The sequence below is a fragment of the Cygnus olor genome, chromosome 22, assembly GCF_009769625.2.
Source record: "Cygnus olor isolate bCygOlo1 chromosome 22, bCygOlo1.pri.v2, whole genome shotgun sequence".
NCBI lineage: Eukaryota > Metazoa > Chordata > Aves > Anseriformes > Anatidae > Cygnus > Cygnus olor.
The window spans coordinates 10,001-33,815 of record NC_049190.1 but is presented as its reverse complement, the minus strand read 5'-3'; the positions used below and the strand labels follow the sequence as shown (position 1 = coordinate 33,815).

General features: G+C 48.8%; 1 protein-coding gene across 7 annotated transcripts; it reads left to right on the top strand.

Moving 5' to 3' along the window:
• Positions 1-44: 44 nt before the first annotated feature.
• Positions 45-22,031, top strand: C2CD2L (C2CD2 like). Of its 7 annotated transcripts, none has more exons than XM_040534476.1 (15): positions 45-179; positions 1,403-1,534; positions 5,591-5,686; positions 6,087-6,206; positions 8,713-8,823; positions 9,653-9,769; positions 10,233-10,350; positions 10,514-10,637; positions 11,182-11,246; positions 11,836-11,963; positions 12,256-12,460; positions 13,154-13,255; positions 13,870-14,003; positions 14,478-14,760; positions 16,244-22,031. In XM_040534476.1, the coding sequence occupies exons 3-15, from the start codon at positions 5,684-5,686 to the stop codon at positions 16,459-16,461; spliced, it is 1,728 nt and encodes a 575-aa protein (XP_040390410.1). In that variant the 5' UTR covers positions 45-179; positions 1,403-1,534; positions 5,591-5,683; the 3' UTR covers positions 16,462-22,031. The 7 variants fall into 7 exon arrangements, with proteins under 7 accessions (XP_040390410.1, XP_040390411.1, XP_040390409.1 ...); XM_040534477.1 differs by lacking the exon at positions 45-179 and adding an exon at positions 223-593; XM_040534475.1 differs by lacking the exon at positions 45-179 and having other exon boundaries at positions 223-1,534.
• Positions 22,032-23,815: the final 1,784 nt, after the last annotated feature.

Genomic DNA, 23,815 nt, shown 5'->3' with positions numbered 1-23,815 from the left:
AGGGCGCGCGGAGGAGCCTGTGCCCGCAGCTGGAGTCCGCGCGGGGCCACGCGCGCCCCTGAGAAGGGAAGCGCCGCGCGCGGGGGCCGGCACCCGGCTCGGCTCCTCCCGCAGTGCCCGCAACCGCCATGGCTGCCTCGGCGCTACCGAGCCGCGCGCCGCCCCGGCTCCGCCGCCAGGTACGTCACTTCTGCCCCCGCGGTAGGCGGGTCAGCCCCGTCGGCGGGGCGCTGCGAGGGGCTGCTCCGTCAGCGGCGTTGCCTGTGGCGAGCCCCGGCGGTCCTATGCGCTTGGCCGCGCTGTGGACGGGGGGCGCCGGCGGCAGCGGGGCTCCCCGGGCACAGCCGCCGCCTCGCGGCGATGCGTGGGGAAGCGGTGCGCGGCCCCGGCGGGCGGCGGCGCAGGGGAGAGCTGCGGGGGCTTGGGGTGGTGTCGGAGACGGCCGTCAGACGGAGGGAGCTCGCGGGGAGGGACGGCGGGGACCGGCGGCCTCTGGGCAGCGCTGTCCCTGCCCGCCACCGCGCTGCTCGGCCGCCCGTGGCGGTTAACGGGCTCCCCGGGGAGCGCCTCCGAACCCGGCACCGCCTTGCTGTGTAAGAGCGAGCGACGGAGAGCGGGCTGCGGGGCTGTTGCCCAAGGCATTTCCTGAAGTGCTGGGGGAGAAAAAGTAAAATAAAAAAAATAAAAAGGAAAAATTTACTCCAGGTCTTTCTATGCCAGGAAACCCGTAACAGGTGTCTGGTTTTCAGGTGAATGCATATGTTGGAAAGGCAGGACAGGCCTGATTCTGCCCACTGACATTGTGTTCAGATGTGAGTCGCTGAGCAGGGGGTGAAAATGCAGCAGAGGCATAAAGTCTGGTAGTGGCAAGAAGTATTTTCCTTTGCCCTATGTCTGTGTTTACAAGAAGCCTGGTGACCTGAGATGGTTTCCGATGGCTTTTTCTGGGCTGACAGCTGCTGCTGTACTGAAAGAGGCATTTTCTGGTCTGCTGTCTACTGAATTTATGTAAAAGCTGGTAAACTGTCGCTGAGTCTTAAATAAATTTTGAGGCAGACAGGTGTTACTGCAAGGGAAGAAACTGCAGCACAGAGAGAGTGGTTGGCCAGAGATCTTCCTGCAGATGTAGCAGCGGGAAGCATGGGGGAAGTGCCCCCATGGAACGTGACTTGTGAGAAAAGGAGGTGAAAGCATTTGCTGCTGTCCCTCTACGGTAAGGTTGGCTGGAGCTAAGAGCAGGTAACTGAATAGATTCCAGCTGGGTGATGTGCCGCATGCCTGGGGCGAATGTGTCAGTCAGCACAGATGGAAAAAGAGTGTAGTTCAGAGAAAGGTGTTTTTAATCAAGAGACAGGCTGTCAGGGAGCTTATTGTCCTGACCGCATTTGCCTTGCTTTTTCAGGCTGCCAGAAGAGAAGGCTCACAGCAGCAGCGACGAGGTTGCCTGGACAGATGTGCCGGTGGCTAAGGCCGTGCGGACCCGGGTGAAGAACCTGCCCGCGGGCACCAGAGAGGAAGGCAGGGAACGGAGAAGGTAGCTGCATGCTACGGCAAAGGCTGCCCCGCCGGGCCGCGGGGAGGCGAGCGCTCCGCCGCGCTCCGGCACCGGAAGAGCACGGCCTGGCTGCGGGAACGGCGGCGCCGTGCGCGGGCTGGGCCGGGCCGGGCCGGGCCGGGGGGGGGTCCGCCTCCCGCCGCCGTTGTGCGCAGGCGGCCGCGGGGCGCCGCTGGGGCCGGGCGGCGGCCGCGAGCGGCGGGGGCCGAGCCTGGCCAACGTGCGCCGCGGGGCTGGGGGAAGGGCGGCGCGGCGCGGCCCGGCCCGGCCCGGCCCGGCCCTGCCCTCATCCTCTCCTCTCCGCGCCTGCAGGGAGGCGGCAGCGGCTGGGCCGGGGCCGGGCGGCGGTCCGTCCGGCATGCCTCCCGGCCCGCCGTGAGGCGCTGCGCCATGGGGCCGGATCCGGGCTGGACTGCGCTGGTGCTGCTCTTCGCTGCCTCGCTGCTCACCGTCGCGGCCTGGCTGCTCCAGTACTGGCGGTCGGCGGCCCTGCGGGCGCCGCGGCGGCGGCGGACGCCAGCAGCGGAGGAGGCCGGGGCCCGGGCGCTGCTCGCTGCGCTGCTCGCCCTCCGGTCCTTGCGGGAGCAGTGGCAGCGGGCCTGGGTGCGAGCCCTCAACAGCCAGGCGCGCCGGCACGGGGTACGGTGGGGCGCGGGCGGCGGGACCCGGGCGGGCCGGGCCGGGTGTCGTGTTGGCCGCGAGCTGGGGGACGGGGGAGCCGGAGTCATCACCGTGAGGCTGAGAAGGGTACTCAGGCTTCGGTCGACCGGGGCTTCGACCCCTTTGTCCTCGGGCTCTGAGGAAACCTCCGTTAACGGGCTGCCAGTCAGGGACCCTGTGGTCTGGGCTGAGCTGTGCTGGCAAACACTCAGTGTGCCAGCTTCTCCTTTTGGGCTGCTGTGTGTTGCTGTCTTCTGTACTTGAGGGATGCGGTGTGTAACTAAATGTGAGCATAATGTGGTTTTACAAACTTTGAGAAGTAGGTGTTCGGCAGCACGTTTTGCTTAAAATGGTCTGGGGCCTGAACCTTAGGTCTTCCCTTCCACAAGGAAGTAATTTCACAGGAGCTCACGTTATCGGCAAGGCAAGGGCTTTTGCCTGCAAAAAAAGGCAAAAAAAACTTCTACAAGGGGAGCCGGTTGACCACTACGTGGAAGTGTAGTTTGTCTCAAGGCAAGTTTTGTTGTCATTAAAAATACATAGAGTCAGCTTCTATAAGTATTGTGCAGGAATGAATGCAAAAGGGTTGTCTGTGTAGGATTGCTTACCTGTTACGTGGCTGATGGTTTTACCTTCTAGATTATATTTTCTGCCTGTTTCAGATCGATCTGGGAATTGACCTTTTCCAAATGATAACTTTTTTGTCTTATATAAGTTGTCTTCCTGTTTTGAGGTGTACCAGTGACCCTGCCGTAAAGCTAGGTATTACTTACTGCCACTGGTATTGACAGATTGACTGTTACTTTGTTTAATTGCATTCAGTCTTTTGCATTTCCACCTTAAGTTCTTTCCACTCTATGTATGGCACCATTTTTGCCTTGTTAGATTGACTTGGAAAAGTTAGCGTAGTTTCTCATTCATTGCTACCTGTAGTAAGTGAAATTGTGCTTTTTAACAGAGAAGTACAGTGGCATCTGGCCTCTTTTCTGCCTTTGATCTAGTTGGGTAAGTAGTAGTTCTAAGTAGTATTTAGAAAATTAGAAACTGGGAAATAGATGTTTATATCGTTGTCTAGGCTCTGATGGTGTCAGAGAACAGAGTTTTTTACATTGGTTTTAGGATGAGCTTATCCTCTGGCAGGTTTTCGATAGATGAAGTATTTTATTCCCAAGAGTTCATGAAAAAATGGGACTTTTTCACAAACATGCAGTTTATCTGCCAGACATATGGATAAAGATTGAGGTGACTATCAAACTATAAGCTATGCCTCCTTCTGTGAATTTGACTGCTCCTTCTGCATGGATTCTTTGTCTTTTATTTTCGTTTATTCTTAATTGCCTGCGCTTAGTTGTTGAATACAGAGAAAATGAGAAGGTGCCCCTTTCAAAGTAAGGTAAGATATTTTAATGAAGTGGAGGGGAAAAACACGACTGGCCCTGTTGTTGTGTTCGTGTTCCATTTCTTTTACTGGCTACTTGAAACAAATTCAGACACCTTCTTCGTAATCTATTAGCAAACAGTCCCTTAAGTATACCAAAGGCAGAAGTCATCTGTATTGCAAGCCTGACTTTTATGAGATAAGGTAGGACTGATTGTGAGTTATAGTCCAGTTAGGTATTGGTTAGATGATGTACTTGATCTTACAGGATGAGGTACAAGAATGAGAAGGTGGTACTGTATAAGGTTGCTGTAGGACTACGTGCTGCAGGCTGTTGAAACTGAATCTTTTGTCTGGAATTAAACAAGACTAGATTGTGCACTGTGAGACTATGCCCTTGATAGTCGGGTAAGATATAAGAATCTTGACCTGGTGTTTAACATCAGCTGCTGTAACACTTTCTTTTGCCTTCCTTCCTCCCTTTTCCCATCCCTTTTCTTCTCAATTTTACCCTAGTTGTGCAAATAGTCAGGTCCAGTGTTGAACTTGAGGTCTACATACTGAAAAGGTGCTTCCTTTCGTTGTGGAAAACTTCTGAATGTCAGGATATGCTTGGTTCATTTATTATGTGTAAGCTGAAACACTGTGGATCCTGCAGGTCTAGAGTTCTCGAAGCCAGCTCTTTATTTTGTGACTGAAAGCATGTTTGTTCCTACGCAGTGTTTGTTATATTGAGGGGACCTGCTGTCATGAGTGACACTTGGTGACACCCCCCCCACCCTGTTCTTGTCTATGGGGAAAAGTCTATGGGGACTGGTGAACAGTGTCCAGTTAAGTGACCAGCGTTGGTGCTTGATGAAAATGGAGGGGAGAGGATGCTCTTGGGTTGGCTAGAGTGAGTTCATTGGGACCTGTAACAAGAAGTGAAGTGTAATGCATTGCGGAGCGTATTTGCCTCTTTCAAGGTGCATGTCCTCTGGAGTCTTGGCCTCCCTGACAGGTTTGAGCTGTGATTGTATTGGGGTCATCTGTGACATTGGAATAGACTGCCCTATCGATAAGTTAGTTGAGGTTGGACTATGTGATCTTGGATGTCTCTTCCAACCTAGATGGTTCTGTGATTAGATTGACCAAGCAGAGAGAAGGAGCTGTAAGGAGAGAGGCAAGGAGACCAAGAAGAAGTGAGATGATGCCTGTTCTGATACAGATTTGTTGCAAGCTTTCTGGGTGCTGTGCTTGGCAGAGTGTTCTTGGGGATGGAGAGCTTAAGTATGGGCAAGGTATGTGTTACTCAGATGATAACTTAATGGGGAAAGGGGAAGGAGACCGGCACATGAAAGAAAGAAGAGAACTGATGAGCATGAAACCGGAGTTCTGGGTACTCTTGAAATAGAAAGCGTACTGACGAGGTGAGGCTATGGTGAGACGGGAAGTCCTCTGGTCGTGGAGAGAAGGGACTGATTTGATACTCTGGACTGACCTAGGAAGGTGAACATGCAGATCTGGTGGAGGAGGCTCGCAAGAAGAGGAAATGGCTGGTATAACTATTATGAAATGAGAAAATGCCCAAGACAGTACAGGACTGCAAGGGACTTTAGCCTACATGTGAAGGCTGGGGTGATAGTTAACAGTGAGGGATAGTTACATTTTTGCTGTCCTCGCCCTTTCTTCAGTGCTGGGTATGGGGAGGCAGTGGAGGCTAGGGGTTGAAGAGTTGTGGTCCCATTGTCCAAAAGCTTGTCAGCTGGCAGTGGGGAGTGGCCCATTTCTCCATTGAGCATTTCAGTTTAGAGGCTTGGTCACAGGGAGAGCTGCCTGGAGTCTGTGTTGAGAGGAATCAGGGAGGGTAGAGTTGTGTTGTGGATGTCTCTGTGCTGGTTGGATTCACGGAAATGGACCAGAATGTCCCTGGGGCCCTATGTTAGACTTGGTTATCTTCTTTGAAACTGCCTGGGATACTGTGACCAGCGGGAACTAACGGATCTCTATTTTCATAGAGTTCAGTGCAAGTCACATTTGAAGAGGGTCCTCAGTTACCACCAGCAGCAAATATAAGCTGTGTGACGTGCAAAGGCCAGTCGGACTGCAGCATGGTAAGGCTTTGCTGTTCTGAATTATAGCATGTGGGGTTTCTCTGTCGACTGATGGCATGTTCTACAGAGACTGCCAACACTTGTGTGATAGAGATTGCAGCTCTGGGGCTGTACATCCGTGAGCTCTGCAAGAGCGGGTAGAGCTGAGGTGTAGGGATGCTGAATCTGAATATCAGGGTAGTGCAGTGGAGAGAAGAGAGCTTCTGTCACTGATACATCCTTATTGCCTCTTGTATGGAGTCTTAAATGGCAGATTTGCAGTACAGAACTGGAGCTGACAGTAAGCCTGATGTTTCCTTGCCACAATGGGTCAACCTTACCTATTGCTTTTATAGGTCTTGCCATCTTGCTTCTGCTTATTACCAAGGACATAAACCTATTTGCTTTCTTTTCTCTATAGGTGCTTTACTGCCATCTGTCTGCAGAAGCCGTGAAATTCCCTGTCTCTGTAACGCAGCAGTCCCCAGCTGCTGTTTCTGTGGATACGTATCATGTCACTTTGTCTCTGCTGCAGGCTCAGGTAATGGTTGTAAAAGGTTTGCCATTGAATTTGTTCTTTTACCTAGCCCTACGCTGATGGAGGAAGGAGGCCTTGTTTTAGAAGGAGAATCTAGGTATTGCTAATGTTTGGCAGGGAGGCAAATGTTCCTGATAAATGTGCTGAGTCCTGTTTACTGAGCATTATACTGCAGATCTTGGGTATGGAACGTCACTGTAGCAAAATCCAGGATCAGAGAGATTCGAGGAGTGGCAATGTTTTTAAGCACTTCTTTAAAAAGCAAAGGTCCAGAGTTCAAAATCCCTTGCAGTGCAATGGATAGGGAAAGACACATCCTGCGTGTATGTCCAAATACTGTTTTGTCCTGTTATTGGTGTGGGAGAAAAAAATCCATGGTAAGAAATAATTTTCATGTCAGGAACTCCCCTAAATACATTCACAAGTTCGTGATTCAGATCTTCGTAGAATCATAGAAACACAAGGTTGGAAAGGACTTACAAGATCATCTAGTCCAACCATCCTCCTGTCACCAATACTACCCACTAAGCTACTAAATCATGTCTCGTAGCACCTTGTCCAGGTGCTTCTTGAACACCATGAGGTGACTCTACCACCTCTCTGGGCAGGCTGTTCCAGTTCCTGACTACTCTTTGAGAGAAAAAGTTTTTCCTGATACCTAATCTAAATCTCCCCAAGCGCATCTTGTGGCCATTTCCTCGAGTCCTATCACTGGTTGTCTGAGAGAAGAGACTGACCCCCTCCTCATCACAACCTCCCCTCAGGAAGTTGTAGAGTGCAATAATGTCTCCCCTGAGTCTCCTATTCCCCAGACTAAACAACCCCAGCTCCCTTAGCTGCTCCTCATAAGACTTGTGCTCAAGACCCCTCACCAGTTTTGTTGCCCTTCTCTGGACACGCTCCAGGGCCTCAGTGTCTTTCTTGTAGTGAGGGGCCCAACACTGAGCACAGCACTCAAGGTGCGGCCTCACCAAAGGCTGAGTACAGGGGGACGATCACCTCCCTGGTCCTGCTGGCTGCACTGTTCCTGACACAAGCCAGGATGCTGTTGGCCTTCTTGGCCACCTGAGCACACTGCTGGCTCATGTTCAGCCAAGCATCGATCAGCACTCCATCTTTTCTGCATTGAATGTTGGAGATAGAGATGTTTTTTTCTGGAAAATAAACTGTGAAAGTGAAGTGGGTGCTAACTCCATAGTTTCTTTCTGGTTGGCTTTGCTTCTCCAGAGTTTTGTTTTCCCCTCATGCAGAAGGGGTTCTTGCTCTTGGTGGTATCTTGCTTGGATATTGCTTGGTCTTTGACACTATACACAGAGACAGTGGAAGCAGAAGTAAATGTGGAGTAGTAGAGGCCAGTCCAATGCTACTGCAGACAGTTGAAAGTTCGTTATAGAATTAATTTACTTTCAAAAAGCTTTACTAAAATTTTCCAAGTAAGTTTATCAGATCATGATGGTTTCTTCTTGTGGCTCTGTTCCTCATTCCTTTGAATAGCTTCTCTCCTTCCTTGGTGTGTAGCGTGCCTGCTGCTGATCTAGTTGTGGCTGGCAGTTGCCATCACTTCTTCATCTTTGCTTAGTCTGCAGAGGCTAGGTGGTCTTTGTCAAATCTGGTCAAATTGCTTCTCTACTCACTGGAATTTTCTAGGTCTCCTTGTCTGTGCCTCCTGAAGTTTTGTGTTGATCATTCTTGTAGGAAATTGCATGGAGTATTCTAATCGAGATCTTGCTGCTGCGTGGTGAAATGTATGTCTGCTGGTCAGAATACTTCAAGTACCATTTGTCCCAAATGTCTTGGCTCTTTTGTACACCTCGTGTCGGTTAGTTATTTGACTACTGTGTCCCAGATCTGTTGCTTTCAACAGATGACCTTAGATGTTCGTGTTAAAAAAAATGTTCAAAAGTTGCTTGTCTTTCAGTTATTTTTGAGCTATGTTAAATTTCATTACGCTATTTTTACTAGAGATGCTGAGTCAGGAGTTCTTCCTCTGTCATTCTGTTTCTGTATTAATGATGCCTTTTTTCTGCGTGGGTGCGGAACTTCTGAACTGAACTACAGAATGCTGTACAGTCTGGTTTGTTGTTGCAGACTGTTGGTGACCTGGATGAGTTTTCAGGCACAGATCGTCTCCTAGAGACTTACAAATGGCTGTGCGTATGTTTGGTGGTGGTTAATAGATGTAGCTCAGCAAATATCCTGTATTGGTACCCAACTTGCTCTTTCAGATTGTCCTGCAGGCTCTGTCTTTGACCAAAGAAATAACATAGTTTTCGCCTCTGACTGGCGTCTGGGCTTCCAAAGGCAGTGAGAAAGCTGGGTCTGAGTATGAAGTGATGAAACTTCTGCATTTCGTTATTCTCAGAGGCCCAGGACCACGTGCGTTCTTACTTGCTGTCTTCAGTTGCTGCACGGACTGGCGTGGGGCCCTTTGTGTTGCCGAATTTGAAACAGGGTAGAAAGTGCCTGATAAAAACAGAGTGTTCTTGACTGCATATTTGTTCTGGGTCAGGTGGAGATCCACTTGGAGGAGATACAGAATGAGGGTCTCCTGGTGTCATGGACATTCAAGGACAGACCAGACTTGAATCTGTCAGTTCTTCCAAGATTTCAACCTCGTGAGGTAAGCAAATGGGGAAACTGGACTCAAGCAGAGGAAGGGCAGGAGGGGTGGAAACAGTGTGCAGACAGGAAGAAGGCTGCTGCAAAGGAGAGAGTTTGACAGCTCAGTGTTGTGGCCCTTCTGTGGCAAGGAGGGGATTCTTTCACCCTGGAATCAATACTAGCTCAGCTATGTTAATAGTTTATCCTTAAGAGAGCTGAAGCAGTAGTGATGCCTGTTCACCGAATTCCTCTTTACATCTGAACTCTGAATAGAGTCTGTGTAGCAAAAAAGGCTTTCAGTCTATGTAGGTTCTCCTGCTGTTTTTGCCAAATGCGTAGCTGCAAAACGAGCTGGGGTATTTTTTTTGGAGTTGTAAAGTGTGCAGAAGCTATAGGTATTAGTGACTTGATGAGCTGAACACCAATGTGCTTGCGCTTCTGTGCCCCAAACAGTTCTGTTTGTTAGTTTTATTGACACCCTTGTTGCCTTACATTGAGTAGATGTAGGAATTCAGCTGTTCTTGTGAAGGTGTGGTAGTACCATCTCATGAGGCAGTGATGATGTGGCAAACTCTGAAGGCTTTATTGTCAAAATTTGTAATAGATGGACTACAGATGTAAAAGGTCAGTTTGGTTCATGCAGTTCATGCAGGTTATAATTGCCTGCAGCTATTACAGCAAAGCTTAAGCACTGAGGAGGAGGCATACAGGATAGAGGAAGAGCATATGGGAGGGTATTACTGGGAGAAAGGCTGTGTAGAGGCTTGAGAGGCAGTTGTACCTGTATAAGGAGAAAATGTATCTGCCTCGTTATGACATTCCTGTGTTTCCTTTTGATTTGTGGAGAGAAGAATGATGGGAGTGTGGGTCTGTCTACCATAAAGGATCTGATTGAGGATACCATTGTCAGCACACAGCCAGCCTTGATGGTACATCTGAAAGCCTGCACCGCAGGAACTGGTGTGGTAAGACTCTCCTTGCGATATTCATGCCTTGAACGCTGTGCACTGGGGTGCTTCTGAGGGCTGAGACTTAGGCAGGAATCCGAGGGCTAAGTCTCACTTCTGAGCAACAGCCACAACCCTGGCTGTGCCGTCATAGGAACTGGGGTATTGTGGCATGGGAAGCAGGGAGAATTAGAGTGGGACAGACCGTCAGCAGTATAGGCATCTTCAGTTCCACTTCTAGTAGCCAGCAAGCTCATTCCTGTCTGTCTCTTTTCCTGTCTGCCTTAAATTTCATATCTTAAGTAAGATGGGGGCTAACTGAAGGTTTGTAGCTTGGGGGGCCTGCAGCATCTCTGGATGGCTTTGTGGGTATTCCCATGAGGAGCACTTGGGAGGTGCAAGCACAAATGCCGTGTGTCTTACCACTGTCTGCTGACAAGAGAATGTCAAAGGTGTCAGTCTTCCTCTCATCATTCCTCAGGTATCCAGCAGTAAATTGACTCGAGATTCCCCATCCGGTGTAGTAGCAGGCCCTTTAGGTTCAAAGCTTTTACTACGGAATCTTCACGTGCTGAACTTGGGCTCCCAGGAAAAGGGAGGTAAGCCTGAAAACATGGTTCATCTGAAGCAGGGGAAGTGCAGAAATGGTGAGGTTAGAGTGCGTGGAGGTTTTGGGTGGCTTTGAATGGAAATATGCATACGTGTCCACTAAACTCTGCCGTATGTTGACAGGTACACATGTACTCGCTTTCTCTGTTGCAGGAGTTGAGGAGATATGCTGTGTCGTAGAGCTAGACAGTCCCCCACAGCAGAAATGGATGAGGCCAGTGACAGCTGGTAGTGCCGGCACTGCTGCGGAGATGGAGTGGAATGAGGAGCTCGTTCTGTAAGTGCCTGCTGGTCTATTGGTTGTTGCAGTGGAGGCAGACTGGCGTAGTCTCTGGGTGTCATTACCACTCTGCAGTAACTGATGCAGGTGGTGTGGAGGTGATGTCTGTACAGTAGGGTGGTGTGTGTTTGTGCTGCCTGTGTGCTGGTCTGTGAGTTCCAGTGATCAGCCCCAACTCATGTGCATATTATGTCCTGCTTCCCTGAACAGTGTGTGTTTTAACTGGATGGACAGAAGTGCTGATCATGGGGAGTGTGGGAGCATGAGGCCTGCCCTGGAGTTATCTGCCTTCCAGACAGATTGCCATCTTAACTTGCCCTGACAGCCTGTGCAGCCCTGCATAGGACATAAATTGAGATTTCCTCTTCTTGCTTGCTGCCCCTTATTGTGTCCTCCAAAATAATACACACTTACAGGAGCTTTGGAAAGATGATGAGGGTTGTGAGATTTGTGGGAGGGAAAATATATAATAGTCTTGTTTACTCTGTGGTAATTTTGCAAAGACTGCCTAATAGCAGCCTATCTATTTTTGTTTCAACAGTGAGTTGGGACCTAGAAGTAAGGAGCTGAAGCTACAGGTGCTGGGGAACAGTGGCAGAGGTGAAGGTAAGTACAGGAAGCCATAAAATGGATTCTAAGACAAGGTGACAGAAAGGCCTAAGGGACTTGCTGTGCTTTGAGCCTGTGGATCTTCTTTGTAGTTATGATGTATTATGAACAGGATTATATCTGATATCTGCACAGGGTTTTTGTATCCAACTTTTTTTGAGCCTTTGACTGGGTGAAGTAACTCTCAAGTCTGTTGTTCTTAGTTAAAGGCTCTTAGTGACCTTTTTGGTACCTGGGAGGTTCCCATGGCCTGCACTTTCTAACCTAGAAGCAGTGAGTGGGATGCAGATATTTGCCCCCAGGTATTGGAAGAACAGTGCAAAGGGCTCTTAAGTCTTGTGATTTTTAGTCAGCTAGGGACTAATTACAGCACCTATTTTTGAAGGAGGCCACAAAAGCCCAGGTTCTTTAATGTGGTTAATTTGTGCAAAGCATAGCCTCCTCTGCTAATCTGGGAGCTACTGGAGCCAAGGGGATCTGATTTGTTGGCCTGTGGGACCACTTTCCAAAAGCACAGGGAGCTTGTGAGAGGTCTGAGGTGCTGAAGTTGTGTGGTGTTTGTTTTTTCTCCTCTTCCCTCTTGCAGATGTGCTGCTGGCACATACTACTCTTTTGCTTGATCCTTTGAGCAAACGGCCATCCGGGAGACAGATCTGCTCTCTGGCCCCTGGAGCTGGGCAGTCACTGGCTGCTGAAGCTACCATCGTACTGGAGGTGAGCGGGCAACCAAGCTCTGTGAATGCATGATCTGGAAATATTTGTAATGCGAGGCTCTAGCTGGAAATCAGCATTGCTAGGCCTGCGCTTGTTGCAGGGGACCAACAGACACCTAGGCTGAGGAGGTGTATCACCTTGGCCTTAGTCCCTGAGCTTTCCTCTGTTTGGCTGACATTGTAGTGAGAATGGCTCCTTGGTGCCTGGAGGGGTAGCTCTTGTCATCCATATCGCCTGCCTTTACTACTGAGAGGAGGAGAGCCCCCTCTGAGCTGTGTCTTACCTTTTGTAGCTGCTATACCAGGATTCTTCTACATCTCTAAATGCTCAGCACGCCACATCTCTGCGTACCAGCATCACCCCCACCAAGAAGGTGGAGATGGACCGGACCATCATGCCTGATGGCACGATCGTGACTACTGTCACCACAATTCAGTCCCGGCCCAAGGCCGACTGCAAGCTGGGTGAGGCTGCCCTAAGGCAGGAGTCTTGTAAAGGTGGTGTGGGGTGGGGTGGGGTATATTCCCGAGTCTGTTTACGCAGGCAGCAGTAAAACTGTTTTGCCATTGTATGTTGTGGTTGTTGTGGACTCGCACCTTAAGTATTGGATGGGTGGGCGGTGCTTTTGGCTTCTCAGTTACTAATGTCTTGTGGCCGTCTGGAGACTAGTATGTAGCCTTGAGGGAGGGAATTGATGTAGCCCAGCTGGGGAGAGTTGTGAGAGGGACAAGCCTCTCTGACATCTTTGGTGGCAGGACTGACCTGTGTATACTGGTGTTGCATAACTTCTGCATGATGTTGTGCTACGTGTTTTGGCTTTCTTCCTCTTTTTTCATCACTGCTAAATAAATTATGCTCTATGTACTGATCGCAGGCTTGAAAACACGTTGACCTTGCTTGCTAGTGGTTGGTGCTGCTCAGTGTCTGTTTGAAGTCTTGGTTAATGTGGTGCTGGATATTCTGTGAGGCAGGGCTGGGAAACAGCACAAGCAGGGCCTTGTGACAGGGGTGCTTCGCATGTCTTGTTCCAATAGGCTTCTTGCAACTTCAGTGCTGCAAAGCCTCATGGCAGCAGACTCTGCAGGCTCTCTGCGGGGGGTGGGAGGGAGGGATGGGGCACAATACGGTGATGAAGTTGCCTAAACCTCATCTCCACTTACTGTTGTCTCTGCCTGTCTTTCACCATGAAGATTCACCCTCAAGATCACCATCCAAGGTGGAAGTGACTGAAAAAAAGACAACGGTTCTTTTGGAGAGCAGCTGTCCTCGCAGCCTTTTGCCCAGCAGTAGCAGTAAGTGCTTGCAAGTCAGAAGTTCCTACTGGAGCGATGATGTTCCTTAGCCTTTCTTGAAGAGTGTCTGTCTGAATGTGGGTCTCTGAACTCATCTGCACTTGCTGCAGAAGAGTAAGTCCGAGTGATTGAGTGAAGAGGGTAAGGAGGAGGGCAGGTAAAAGAAATTCCACCGTGGCTCTCTGGTCCATGACTATGGCTGTTTCCTTGCTTGACAAGAACATCCTTAAGTTATCTGGAGCCAATGAGATTTGGTCATATTGTACTTGGCATCTCTGTTTGTCTCTGAAATAGAATGCTGCAGCTCTTTGGATGCTTTGTGGCTGAGGCTGTGAGACCTCCTGGGAGTCTCTGGAAATCTTTCTTAAGTGGGAGGTGGGAATGGTATTTTAATGATATGCCTTTAGGAACTTCAAACTTTACAGGTGCCTGAAAGACTTGAGAGCTCTACAGAGCATTCTTCTTTTAGTTTGTTTGGGCAAGTCTGTAATAAATACTGTTCTCTACCTTCACTTACACATAGTTGCCTGTTAAAAGCATCATGGTCAGCAAGTAACCTCTTCCCTGTGCTGAAGGATGCTACTTCAAGTGTTGGTATCTCTCTTGTTGCTCAGGGGACAGCCAGATGCCTAATGGCTTGGATCCGGTGGCTGAGACGGCAATCAGGCAGCTAACTGAGACAAATAACAAGCCCGCAAAGAAGACCCCAACAAAACGTAGCACGCTGATCATCTCGGGAGTTTCAAAGGTCTCTGGCAGTTAGGGGGCTCCATTTCCTGTCTGGGAGGCTATTTCTATGGATGTCTGTGTAAAACCACCCTATTCTGTAGGGAATGGTGTGGAAAAGTACCAGCACAGAGGACTTGCTCAGCAGAGCCTTTTTGCTGCGTCCTTGCATTTTGTCGCTGCTTCCCGTCAAAGGTACCTCACCAGTCTGCAGGGCAGCTGCCAATGGAAGTTCACAAAGCATTGGCAGCAGAAAGGGAAGCTTTTGCATTAGTCATTTGGGAACCTCATGGAGAATGTAAGGAGTTATCCTGGGACTTTCCTATGTGAGAGAGGGAAGTGCTGCAAAATGCCATGGAATCAGATATCTTCCAGTATGTTTCAGCAAAAAGTGACCGCTGCACATCTGTGCTTTTTTAGCACTGATGAGCAGAATTGGAGACAAATGCAATCCTTTAGACTCTGCCTTCCTGTCTGACTTTTTAACCCCCTCCAGGTACCTATTGCTCAAGATGAAATGGCACTTTCTCTGGGTTATGCTGCATCCATGGAGGCCACAGTGTATGGGGCTTCTGGGGCGGTGAGTGCAGCTGACCAGATGCATGATTCCACTGAATCGTCACAGCTGCTGGAAGCGTCGCCATCAGGACAAGGGGCCAGTCAGGAGCTGGATGAGACAACGCGATCAGACATCTCTGAGAGACCATCCATGGAAGATGTTGAATCTGAAACTGGCTCCACAGGAGCCCTTGAGACCAGGAGCTTGAAAGATCACAAAGGTGAGGTTGAACTAGTGTACAGTAGCTAATGTCAGCTTGTGCCTGAGGACAAAGTGACAGCTGAGTTCCCTGCCCTGAGTTAAGGGTCTGCAGCCAGCTTTTGGGGCGGTGAAGAGTGGCTTCCAGTGGAGCCCTGGAAGAGCCCACATATCTTCTATGCTCCCTGCTGAATTGGTTTCAAACACCTTTATGCAGTTACCCGGTTCCTGTACGCTTTATGGTTTGTGTGCTGTCTTAGGTGGAAGCCCTTTGTAGCTTGCATGTTCCCAAGACCCTGTTTTGACTCCCTTGTTTGCACGTCAGACCCATGTCTGTAAATAGTGATTCCTCCTCCGAATTCTGATGCTGCTATGGCACAGAAACAGAGGCTGCCCAATAGCAGATTGTGTGGACCTCGATGCCTTCCCTATTTCTCCATTAGCATCAAAGTAGCTAGCTCTTCTTACACCATAGGATGTCCGCACAGACTCCCTGATTTTAAATTGTGGGGCAGGTCTGCCCTGACTGAGATGTTTTTTTGGAGTTTCTAGGGTTGCATCATTTAGGCAGACTGCATGCCTTGGATTTGTTTGCTTGAAGCTGTTACAGTTACAGCTAACTACAGCTAGTTACAACTAGCTACTAAACAAAAGTGAGCCCCAGATCTCAATTTCTCAGAATGAGAGTGGGGCAGGTTTTTTTTTTTTTTTTTTTTTGGGGGTGGGGGGGGTGGGGGGTATTGTACCTTGTTACAGTTTGAACTGTGTTGATCCTTTGTTTGCATGTCAGTGGGTGAAAAAGTGTCTGGCCCAGATTCACAAGAGACATGGTGGGCAGGGAAAAGAAGGAAGAAGAAAAACAAAACCCCTTTTCTGTAGGAAATGCTGCTGTAGCATTGAATAATGTGCAGGTTTTGGATATGCCTTTTTGTACCCTTTTGGTGCTGGCAGTTATCAGCATCTCCATCCTGTCCTGCCTCGGTTTATCACCTGGAGCCATCACTGTTAATTTTCTCCAGATTTGGACAGCTTGTGAAAGTACAGGCAGCTGTGCTGAGGGCTTGATGACCAACTAATCTGGATGCTCTTGAGACAGTCTAGTCTGAGATGCCTTTTCCCTGTTGTGTGTTCCTGCTGGTGTCTCCACACTGTGACATTCCCACTCATTTTCCATTCACACCAATTTTACCTTTTAAGTTACAATTCTCCATGACTCTGCTAAAGTGAGGATGTTGCTGCATAAAAGGACGTTTACATACAGGACACGTGCCAGCGTTTAGTGAAACAGCATGTGGGTATTGCAGTCTGCCCTGAATGTAGACTTTGCCTTGAGGTTGGGAGCTGAGATTTGCTGACCTGCTGTGTGCTTTTGCTGCTCAGGCCAAAAGAGGTCTCCTGCCTCTTGTATGAGAGTGGCCAAATGACACGGTGCATTTGTTGCCCCTGAGACTTGCCAGGGCAGGATACCATTGTGGTTTCCATCTCCTTCTTTTCTGTCTTTGCAGTTAGCTTTCTTCGGAGTGGTACCAAGCTCATCTTCAGGAGAAAGACCAAGCAGAAGGAAGCCGGCCTGAGCCAGTCACATGATGACTTGTCCAATGTCACCACTAGTTCTGCCAGCAAGAAGAAAGCCGGCAGCTTCTCCCACCGCCTCATCAAACGCTTCTCCTTCAAGTCTAAATCCAAACCTAAAGCTAACGACAGCACAACAGGTGAGAACTGAAGGAGGGAGATGCTGGTTGGAAAGATTATACAGAAATCCTATTTTAGTCTTTTGTCTTCCCACTCCATGGTATCTGAGTTCTGCAGTCCAGTTCCTTCCAACCTTGGCAGAGGGAAGACACCCCAGTGCTTTACACTGTTTGGGGAGCAAAGGTAGTGTACCCAGGGCTGAGACTGCACAGCCTTCTCTGACTGTTATGCTCTCCCCAAAAAAATCCAGCAGGCATGCTAATCCCCTTGGGGTTCCCAGGAGCTGCAGAAGTGACTCTGTATAGCTGTCCAGCTTCACTAGGTGCTTCCTGGGACCTTTCAAGTGACAGCCTCAGAGTTAAAAACTGAGAAACTGCCAAGTTACCTGCATTTTCAAGAGCTGCGGAATGTAGCCTTGCTCCATTCTGCTCTTGAGAGAGAATGGTGCAGTTGCTGGCCATTCTGTTGTTGCTCCTTCTCGATGCAGAGGCTGTAACGTGACTGAGGTGTGGTGTGGGATGATGTGTGCATTCCTGGGCTATGTGCTGTGAGCAGAACAAGCTGCTGTTCCCCACCCAGATCAGCTGTTGGAATGGTCTCCGTTTCAGAAGGTGTGGAGGGTGCCTTTTTTCTGTGCTATACTGATGAAGAAAGGAGTCTAAGAAGGAGGAAACCTTAACCGCTAGATGAGTTTTTGTAGAAGACCAAGTCCTTGCAAGAACATCTGTTTGCTGCTTTTGGTGCTTCTTTATCTATGTTCTGGAGTGGGGAAGGGGCCATGCTACATATTTGTACCAGCCATCTTCCTGTACAAGTGGAACTGTTGTCCTTGTAGGTGGTTAGGGCCATCTCTGGTAGGGCACTGGGGAAACAGAGGCTATGGTCCAGTTCTGTAGTTCTCTTTAGCGGTTCTAACTCCAGTGACTGACGTGCTGGGGATGAATAGTGAGGAACGTGGCAATGCTAGCGAAAGGGCAGTGTGATGTGGAACCTGAGGCTGTGTGGTGTAATGAGTAAGGAGCTTACATGTTTTCACTGATGAAAGGCATTTCTTGTAGTAAAAAGCCTTTCTTGATGGCATGTGAACTAACCTCCTTCTAGAAAATGTTATCCTCTATGTTTAAAGTGTGGACCTTTCTGCAGCGGGTGTTTTTTGAGGGAGAGCTGCATGGGGGGAAAAATCAGCTGCTTGCACAGGAGGAAACTGCCCTTCTAAATGAATGTTTTTCCAGTCTCTTGAAAGACGTGCATTGTGAATATCCCAAGAGGCCCTGTTTGGATGAGTGTAGCAACACTCCTTAGAAAAATGCGTATTAATTGTTAAAGTAGATTGTTTGAATGGAAGCTCTTGCTTTTCTGCAGAGCTGTAGAGATAGGGAAATGGGTCAAAGGGGAGGAAAAGAAATATGGTAGAGAGATCATGTAAGCTTGGCTGGGTTCTTTAGCTCTGCTCTCCTGTTAAAATACCTCCTGACGTGGGGGGCTCTTGCTATACTTCATTTAAGATGCAACACAATTGGAAAAGTAGTAGTACTCTGAAATTGTTTGTGATACAATGCATTGTGTTATTCAGAAGGACAAATCCTGGGTTACTGATAAGGCCATGTGCTATTTCCAAAGACTGGAATGTGTTTGGTATGCCGTTGTGAAACAATTTACAGGCAGGAATTTTAGAGTGCATCTCAAAAGTATCAGGAAGTTGGGAAGGCCAGAGTCACCTGGGGCTTGGATTGAAAGTGCTGATGTATGTCAAAAGAAGAAAGGATTCTCATTCTGAAACTGTATGTTCCCTACAAGGTTGGACATGCCAGATAAATGGGACTGTTCTAGCTGGCTGACCAGGAACTTCTCCATCTATTTCTTCTGGTTTGGAAGTCTTTCTGTTATCCCCAAGCTCTTTCATATAGTTTATCCTTTGTTTCTTTACTTGTCCATATGGTACTGTGGCTAGACCCTTATGTCTTGAGTTGCGAGCTGCATTGTGCACTACAGATGTCAGAGTGCTTGCCCTTTCTCACCAAAAATCATTTTCCTTGATGCAAGTAAATAGTTCCTGCTGTACCACTTCTGGAAGTTGGCAGTCTGTGGCTGGCCTCTAGTGATCCAGCTGCTGGTTTGTTGTAGCCTTCCTTCTCCAGGTTGGTTGGGGAGTCATCCGTGGCACTGTCATTCACAGGTGTGCCCTTGTTCCCAGTGCCCCAGTTCCCAGAGGGTTTGGTTCCAGTTTGGTGTTCTCTCTTGCACCATCGCTCTGTCACTAACATTACTTGACACTCTGTTTTTTGTCGTTGTTCTTTCTTAAATGTGCTGGCTGAGCCTAGACAGCGCCACTTCTCTAGTGGGATGGCTGTGAAACCTTGCATTAGAAATGGCTGTTTGAACTGAAGGGAACTTTAGGAAGAGCCAGCAGCTTTTCAGTTACAGATTTATAATTGGACCTTCTGTGAGTCTATTTTAATATTCACATGTTCTTTAAAACCACGAGCAGTGTGAGCTACCTTGGCATGGAGTTGCTGCTGGCAAATGCCCAGGGCTCCCACCTGTACTTCTGGAATGTGAATTTGGGACTTGTGTGTGTAAGAAGGGCTGTGAGGGATAGCAAGTGCTGCCTTTCTTGGCATGGGTCACTGGAAAATGTCAGTGAGGTTCTCCTCTGGTAAACACTTAGCTAGTTTTTAACTAGAATAGTTTGCTCTACCTTGCAGGAAGGAGGCGATAGGAAAGCTTGAAGTAAAGCCAAAACTAGAGTTCCTCACCAGCCTAAGGGGACTGAGGAATTTTTTCTAGCTGCATAAGATGGGCAATTCCTGGAATACATCCATGGGCCTTACTGAACTTGTTCCCACTTTGTGGGATACTCCAGGATATGGCTGTTAATGAGTGGCAATGGAATTACTATTTTTGATTTTGAGTTTTGACCTGTCGGAAATATTTGGAATATCCTGCACTGTTGTCCATAGAATGAATGGTACACAGGGTGCACAATAGTGATTGTGTATTCTCCCTTGAATTTTTGGTGGCGCTCTTTATCACAGGCAGTATATTGGATATGAAAGTTTGTTGTAGATATCTGGCTTGCAGCGGAAAGGGTTATTGTCAAGTTCAGATGGAGTATATCCCCAAACATTAATTCCTGCATCTGCTTATGTTTTCTTTCTGCCACATCATTGCTCCTCAAAGTTCTACAGTGTAGGACTGATATTGTAGCCTTTGATTTCCTACAAAATCTTCTCTGAGTGCAGAATATTTTTTTCAGAGTATTTGGGTAAGCTGGTGTTTGAAGGACAGTGGGGCAAGGGAGAATGGCACAACTGTGTGCACTTGGAGTATTTTACTTTTGGTACGTTACTGATTTAACGCATCCATCCTTCATATCTGTACATGATTTCCTTTCTCTCGTGCAAGGTTAGTTTTGTCTTCCAAAGTATTAAGTGTCTGTTTTTTTTGTAGTCCTGGCTATGTGAGCATGTGTGAATCTCCTGACTTACTGAAGCCAAGAATGGTAACAAATCCACCTTGAGGGGAGATGTGATTATCGGCCTGAGAAACGATTCTTGTATCCTAATATCCTAACTTTCTCAAAAGGAAGGGGAAGGTCATGGAAGTCTCTGGTCTGCAGAAACTGTAGAGAAGGTCCCATGGAGTTTTCACTCATAAAACTGATGTATAAAAAATCTGTTTGTATTCAGTCACTGCCTGTGCTTTCTGCTTTAAAACAAAAGAAATGGTGTTTGAAATCAGCTTTTCCCTGTTTAACTTCTTGTGGGTACTCATGCCCTCGCCTTGGTGCCATTGCAGGGTCTGTGGTATTTCATAAGGACTGGGACCCCAGAGTAACAACAGTGTGCACCATGGGCTGCCATCTAACTTTTTGGACTCAAAAGATCTGCCATTGGTGTCTTAAGGGCAGGCTCAATATTTGCACCTCATGAAATTGATCCTTGACCAGATATGTGGGGGAAGAGGAGTGTCAGAGCGGTGGACTTAAACAAAGAGATGCTTCTGAAAGAGTTCAGCCTACTTATGTGAGCCTATATTCCAAATGCAACGTTTCATTGCTGGCTATGCAAGTAGAAAGAGTGACTTAAATAAAGCCAAAGTATACTTTTTTTTCTTCTCCCTGGTGTTTTAGCTGAATAGAGTTAGGATTTACATATACCATGTATTTTCACTTCTTTGAAAAAAAACAGATTGCTCTAGCTGTATGCTTGTAACTATAGTTGTCTGGACACACCCTTTCTCCCTGTTTTGGTAAGGCTTTTAAGAACCTTCCTGTTGAAAAGCCCTTAGCATCTGCCTGCAAAGGGTATTCTGTGATTCTGTAGCCTATTAAAGAGAGAGAAAAAACATACATGTGAATGAAGGGGACTGCAAAACCTCGTTTCTGGGGGGGAGGGGTACTGTAGGCTTTAATGTGGTAGAACTTGACTGAGGCCTGGTAGGACAGGGACTCTTTGTCAGGTGATAGGGTTGGAATTAGATGATCTTGGAGGTCCCTTCCAGTCTAAAACATTCTATGGTTCCGTGATTTGGAGAGGAGGTTCAAGCATGTACAATCCAAAGGTAGAGGGATTGTATACATGCATATGTGTTTGCATGTACTTGTGAACGGTGTGTTTTCTGTGAATACCGATCACACTGCAAAGTGAATGGACAGGGTCAGTTAGTGGGCCGGGAGAATGGCCTTAGGAGCCTCTGTGGTATCCATGAAATATTTCTAACCCTGATATACCTCCCCAGAGGTCAACTTGAGAAAGACAATCTAGATACTGCACCTGCGAATGCCCTCAAAATGCTTTTGTAGTTGAGGATGGGTTTTTAGGCAGATTTGGCTGAAGTGGGCGAGAGAGGGTGGAGACTCTTTCCAGCTGGTTGGAAAGCAGTTCAGGGGAGGGGAGTGTCATGAAAACTTCACACCGATGTGAGTGTAAGGGGCACGTCCTGTTTCTACACTAGATCTGTGTGTATGTCAGTGTGTATGCTAAAAAGTGTTCTTTGTTTTATTTTTCGATTTGTTTTTAGAGATGCTGCTTCATGTGACAGCTACTCTCGTTTACTGTTTGCTAATCATATAGAGAGGTTGTTACTGGGTAGCTGGAGAGATGCTTGACCGTTGGGTGGATGGTATTTGCGAGTTCTGGAGTCTTTTGCCTTGTTCTCCCTTCCCTGCCCCTAGTTCATGGTGAGTGTAATGATAGAGTAACAGTTCTGTTGGTGGTCAAACTTCTGGAAAAGGTCTTTGTCTACGTGTAAGAATCACAGCTCTTTCTACAAGCGTAACTGCTCCGTACCACCTGTCCTTGCTTGTAGAGGCACTGGACCAAATACCCATGCTGAATCTGAATTAGCACCCCTCCTTTTGTGTGCTTTTTTATTATTTTTTTTGTACTTTAATACCTTCTTTCTGGGTGGCTTATTTTAACCCCAGATTGTTTAAAGGAAAACAAAAATAGGAACTGTGTAGTTACTTAAGAGATGAAAATAAAATGACTTAATTCAGAGTAAATGAATGAAGTTCTTGCACCTTTGTAAATGTTGAAGAATTCCATTGCTGTGTAATGGCTGAACCTGTTAACTTATTAAAACACATGGAAATGAAAACTTGATCATGAGTCTTACTTCACAGCTGCTGAAGTGTTGTGTGTGGGCCATTGATCACTGTAGAAGTCCGGAGCAGCAGTGGATCTGCAGCCCTGTTTTGTAAGATTGTCACCTCTGAACAGCCCTTTTTGCTGAAACCAGACACGAGTTTACAGTCTGCAAGCCTTCAGCAAGTGATGTACATTTTGGCTCTTCCTGTTTTCTCTCTCTTAATCTCGCCGTACTTCTCCCTCTCTTGTTGTTTCTCTCTATAGCCCTCTGGGTGGCTGGCTGTCCCTCTCTCCCCCCTCTCTTCTTGCAGCCTTTTCCCTTTTCCCTATTTTTTTTTCCTCCTCCATCTTCAGCCTGCAGGCTCTGGCTCCAGACGGTCACTGTTCCCCCCGGATGGAGGAATGGCGGAGGGGGGACGGGGCGCTCCGCCCGGGGCGGGGGGGGGGGGTGGAACGGAACGGGTTGGGGGGGGGGCCGCGCAGCTGCTCTGGGAGCGCTCTGAGGGCTCCGGGACTTCTGCGGAGTCGGCGGCTGAGAGCGTCGTGCCCCGCAGCAGGCCGGGAGTTGTGGTCTTTGGACTCCGGGCTTCCGGTCGGTCACGTTGGTTTCCGGGGCATGCCGGGAAGTGTAGTTCCGCGTAGCCGCTCGGCTTCCACGCCAAGAGCGGCACGTTGCTCTGGACAGTCATTTCCTCCCCGAGACGGCGCGGGGTGCATTTTTCTGCCGTTTTCACGTGTGGCTTTCCACATGTTTCTCGCTGCTTCCATTAAAGAGAGAAGGCTTTGCGAAGCCGTGACTACCGTTCTTGGCACGGGAGCGGTGGCGCCCTCTGCCGCCGCCTCCTGGCCAGAAAGCGGTACTGCAGGCGGGGCAGCGACGCGGACGCGCTCTTGGCTCCGCGACGCCCATCTGCCGCCGTATGCTGGCGAGATGTTGGTACTGCAGGCGGAGCGGCTGGCGGAGGGAAAGCGCTGGCGGGGGGGGGCGGCACTGCGGAGCAGGCGCGGGTCTGCGGGCGCCGGGCTGCAGGTCGGGAAGCCCGGCGCTGGCTCCGCCGTGTCCGCAGTATCAGGCCGCCTGGAGCGTCTTGTCCCGCAGCATGCCGGGAGTTGTGGTCGTTGGGCTCTGAGCTTCCCGTTGGCCACGTTGGGTTCGTTATTATTATCTCCCGGCCTTTTTTGTCCTATTAAAAAATGCTGTTGTTCACCTTGCCGCCGCTCAGCTTCCCAGCCGGGAGCGGCACGTTGTTCAGGGCAGTTATTTCCTCCCCGAGACGGCGTGGGGTGCATTTTTCTGCCGTTTTCATTAGTGGTTTTCCGGGAGACGGTTTGGGAAGCTGTGCCTGCCGTCCTCGGGACGAGCGCACCCCCTACCGCCACCTGCTGGCGGAAAAGCGGTACTGCAGGCGCAACGGTGCGGCTCGTGCGCTGGTGCGGCGCAGTAGCGCCCTCTGCCCCCACCTGCTGTTTGTAGGGTTAGGGTTAGGGTTACGGTTAGGGTTTGGGTTAGGGTTTAGGGTTAGGATTTTTAGGCCTAGGTTTATGCCTGATACTAGGCCTAGGCCTAGGCATAGTCCTACGTTTAGGCCTAGACGTAGGTTTAGGCCTAGGCCTAGGTCTAGGCCTAGTGTTAGGGTTAGGGTTAGGGTTTAAGTTAGGGTTAGGGTTAGGGTTTGTTTTTAGGGTTTAGGGTTAGGATTTTTAGGCGTAGGTTTACGCCTAGCGTTAGGCCTAGGCCTAGGGTTAGACCTACGGTTAGGACTAGACGTAGGTTTAGGCCTAGGCCTAGGTCGA

Excerpts from the sequence above, each read along its gene's own strand:
- C2CD2L (XM_040534471.1), top strand. The coding sequence starts at position 1,946 with ATGGGGCCGGATCCGGGCTGGACTGCGCTGGTGCTGCTCTTCGCTGCC. Across the intron at positions 2,195-5,590 it reads GCCAGGCGCGCCGGCACGGG|AGTTCAGTGCAAGTCACATT; the intron begins GTACGGTGGGGC and ends CTATTTTCATAG. Across the intron at positions 12,461-13,153 it reads AAGGCAGGAGTCTTGTAAAG|ATTCACCCTCAAGATCACCA; the intron begins GTGGTGTGGGGT and ends TTCACCATGAAG.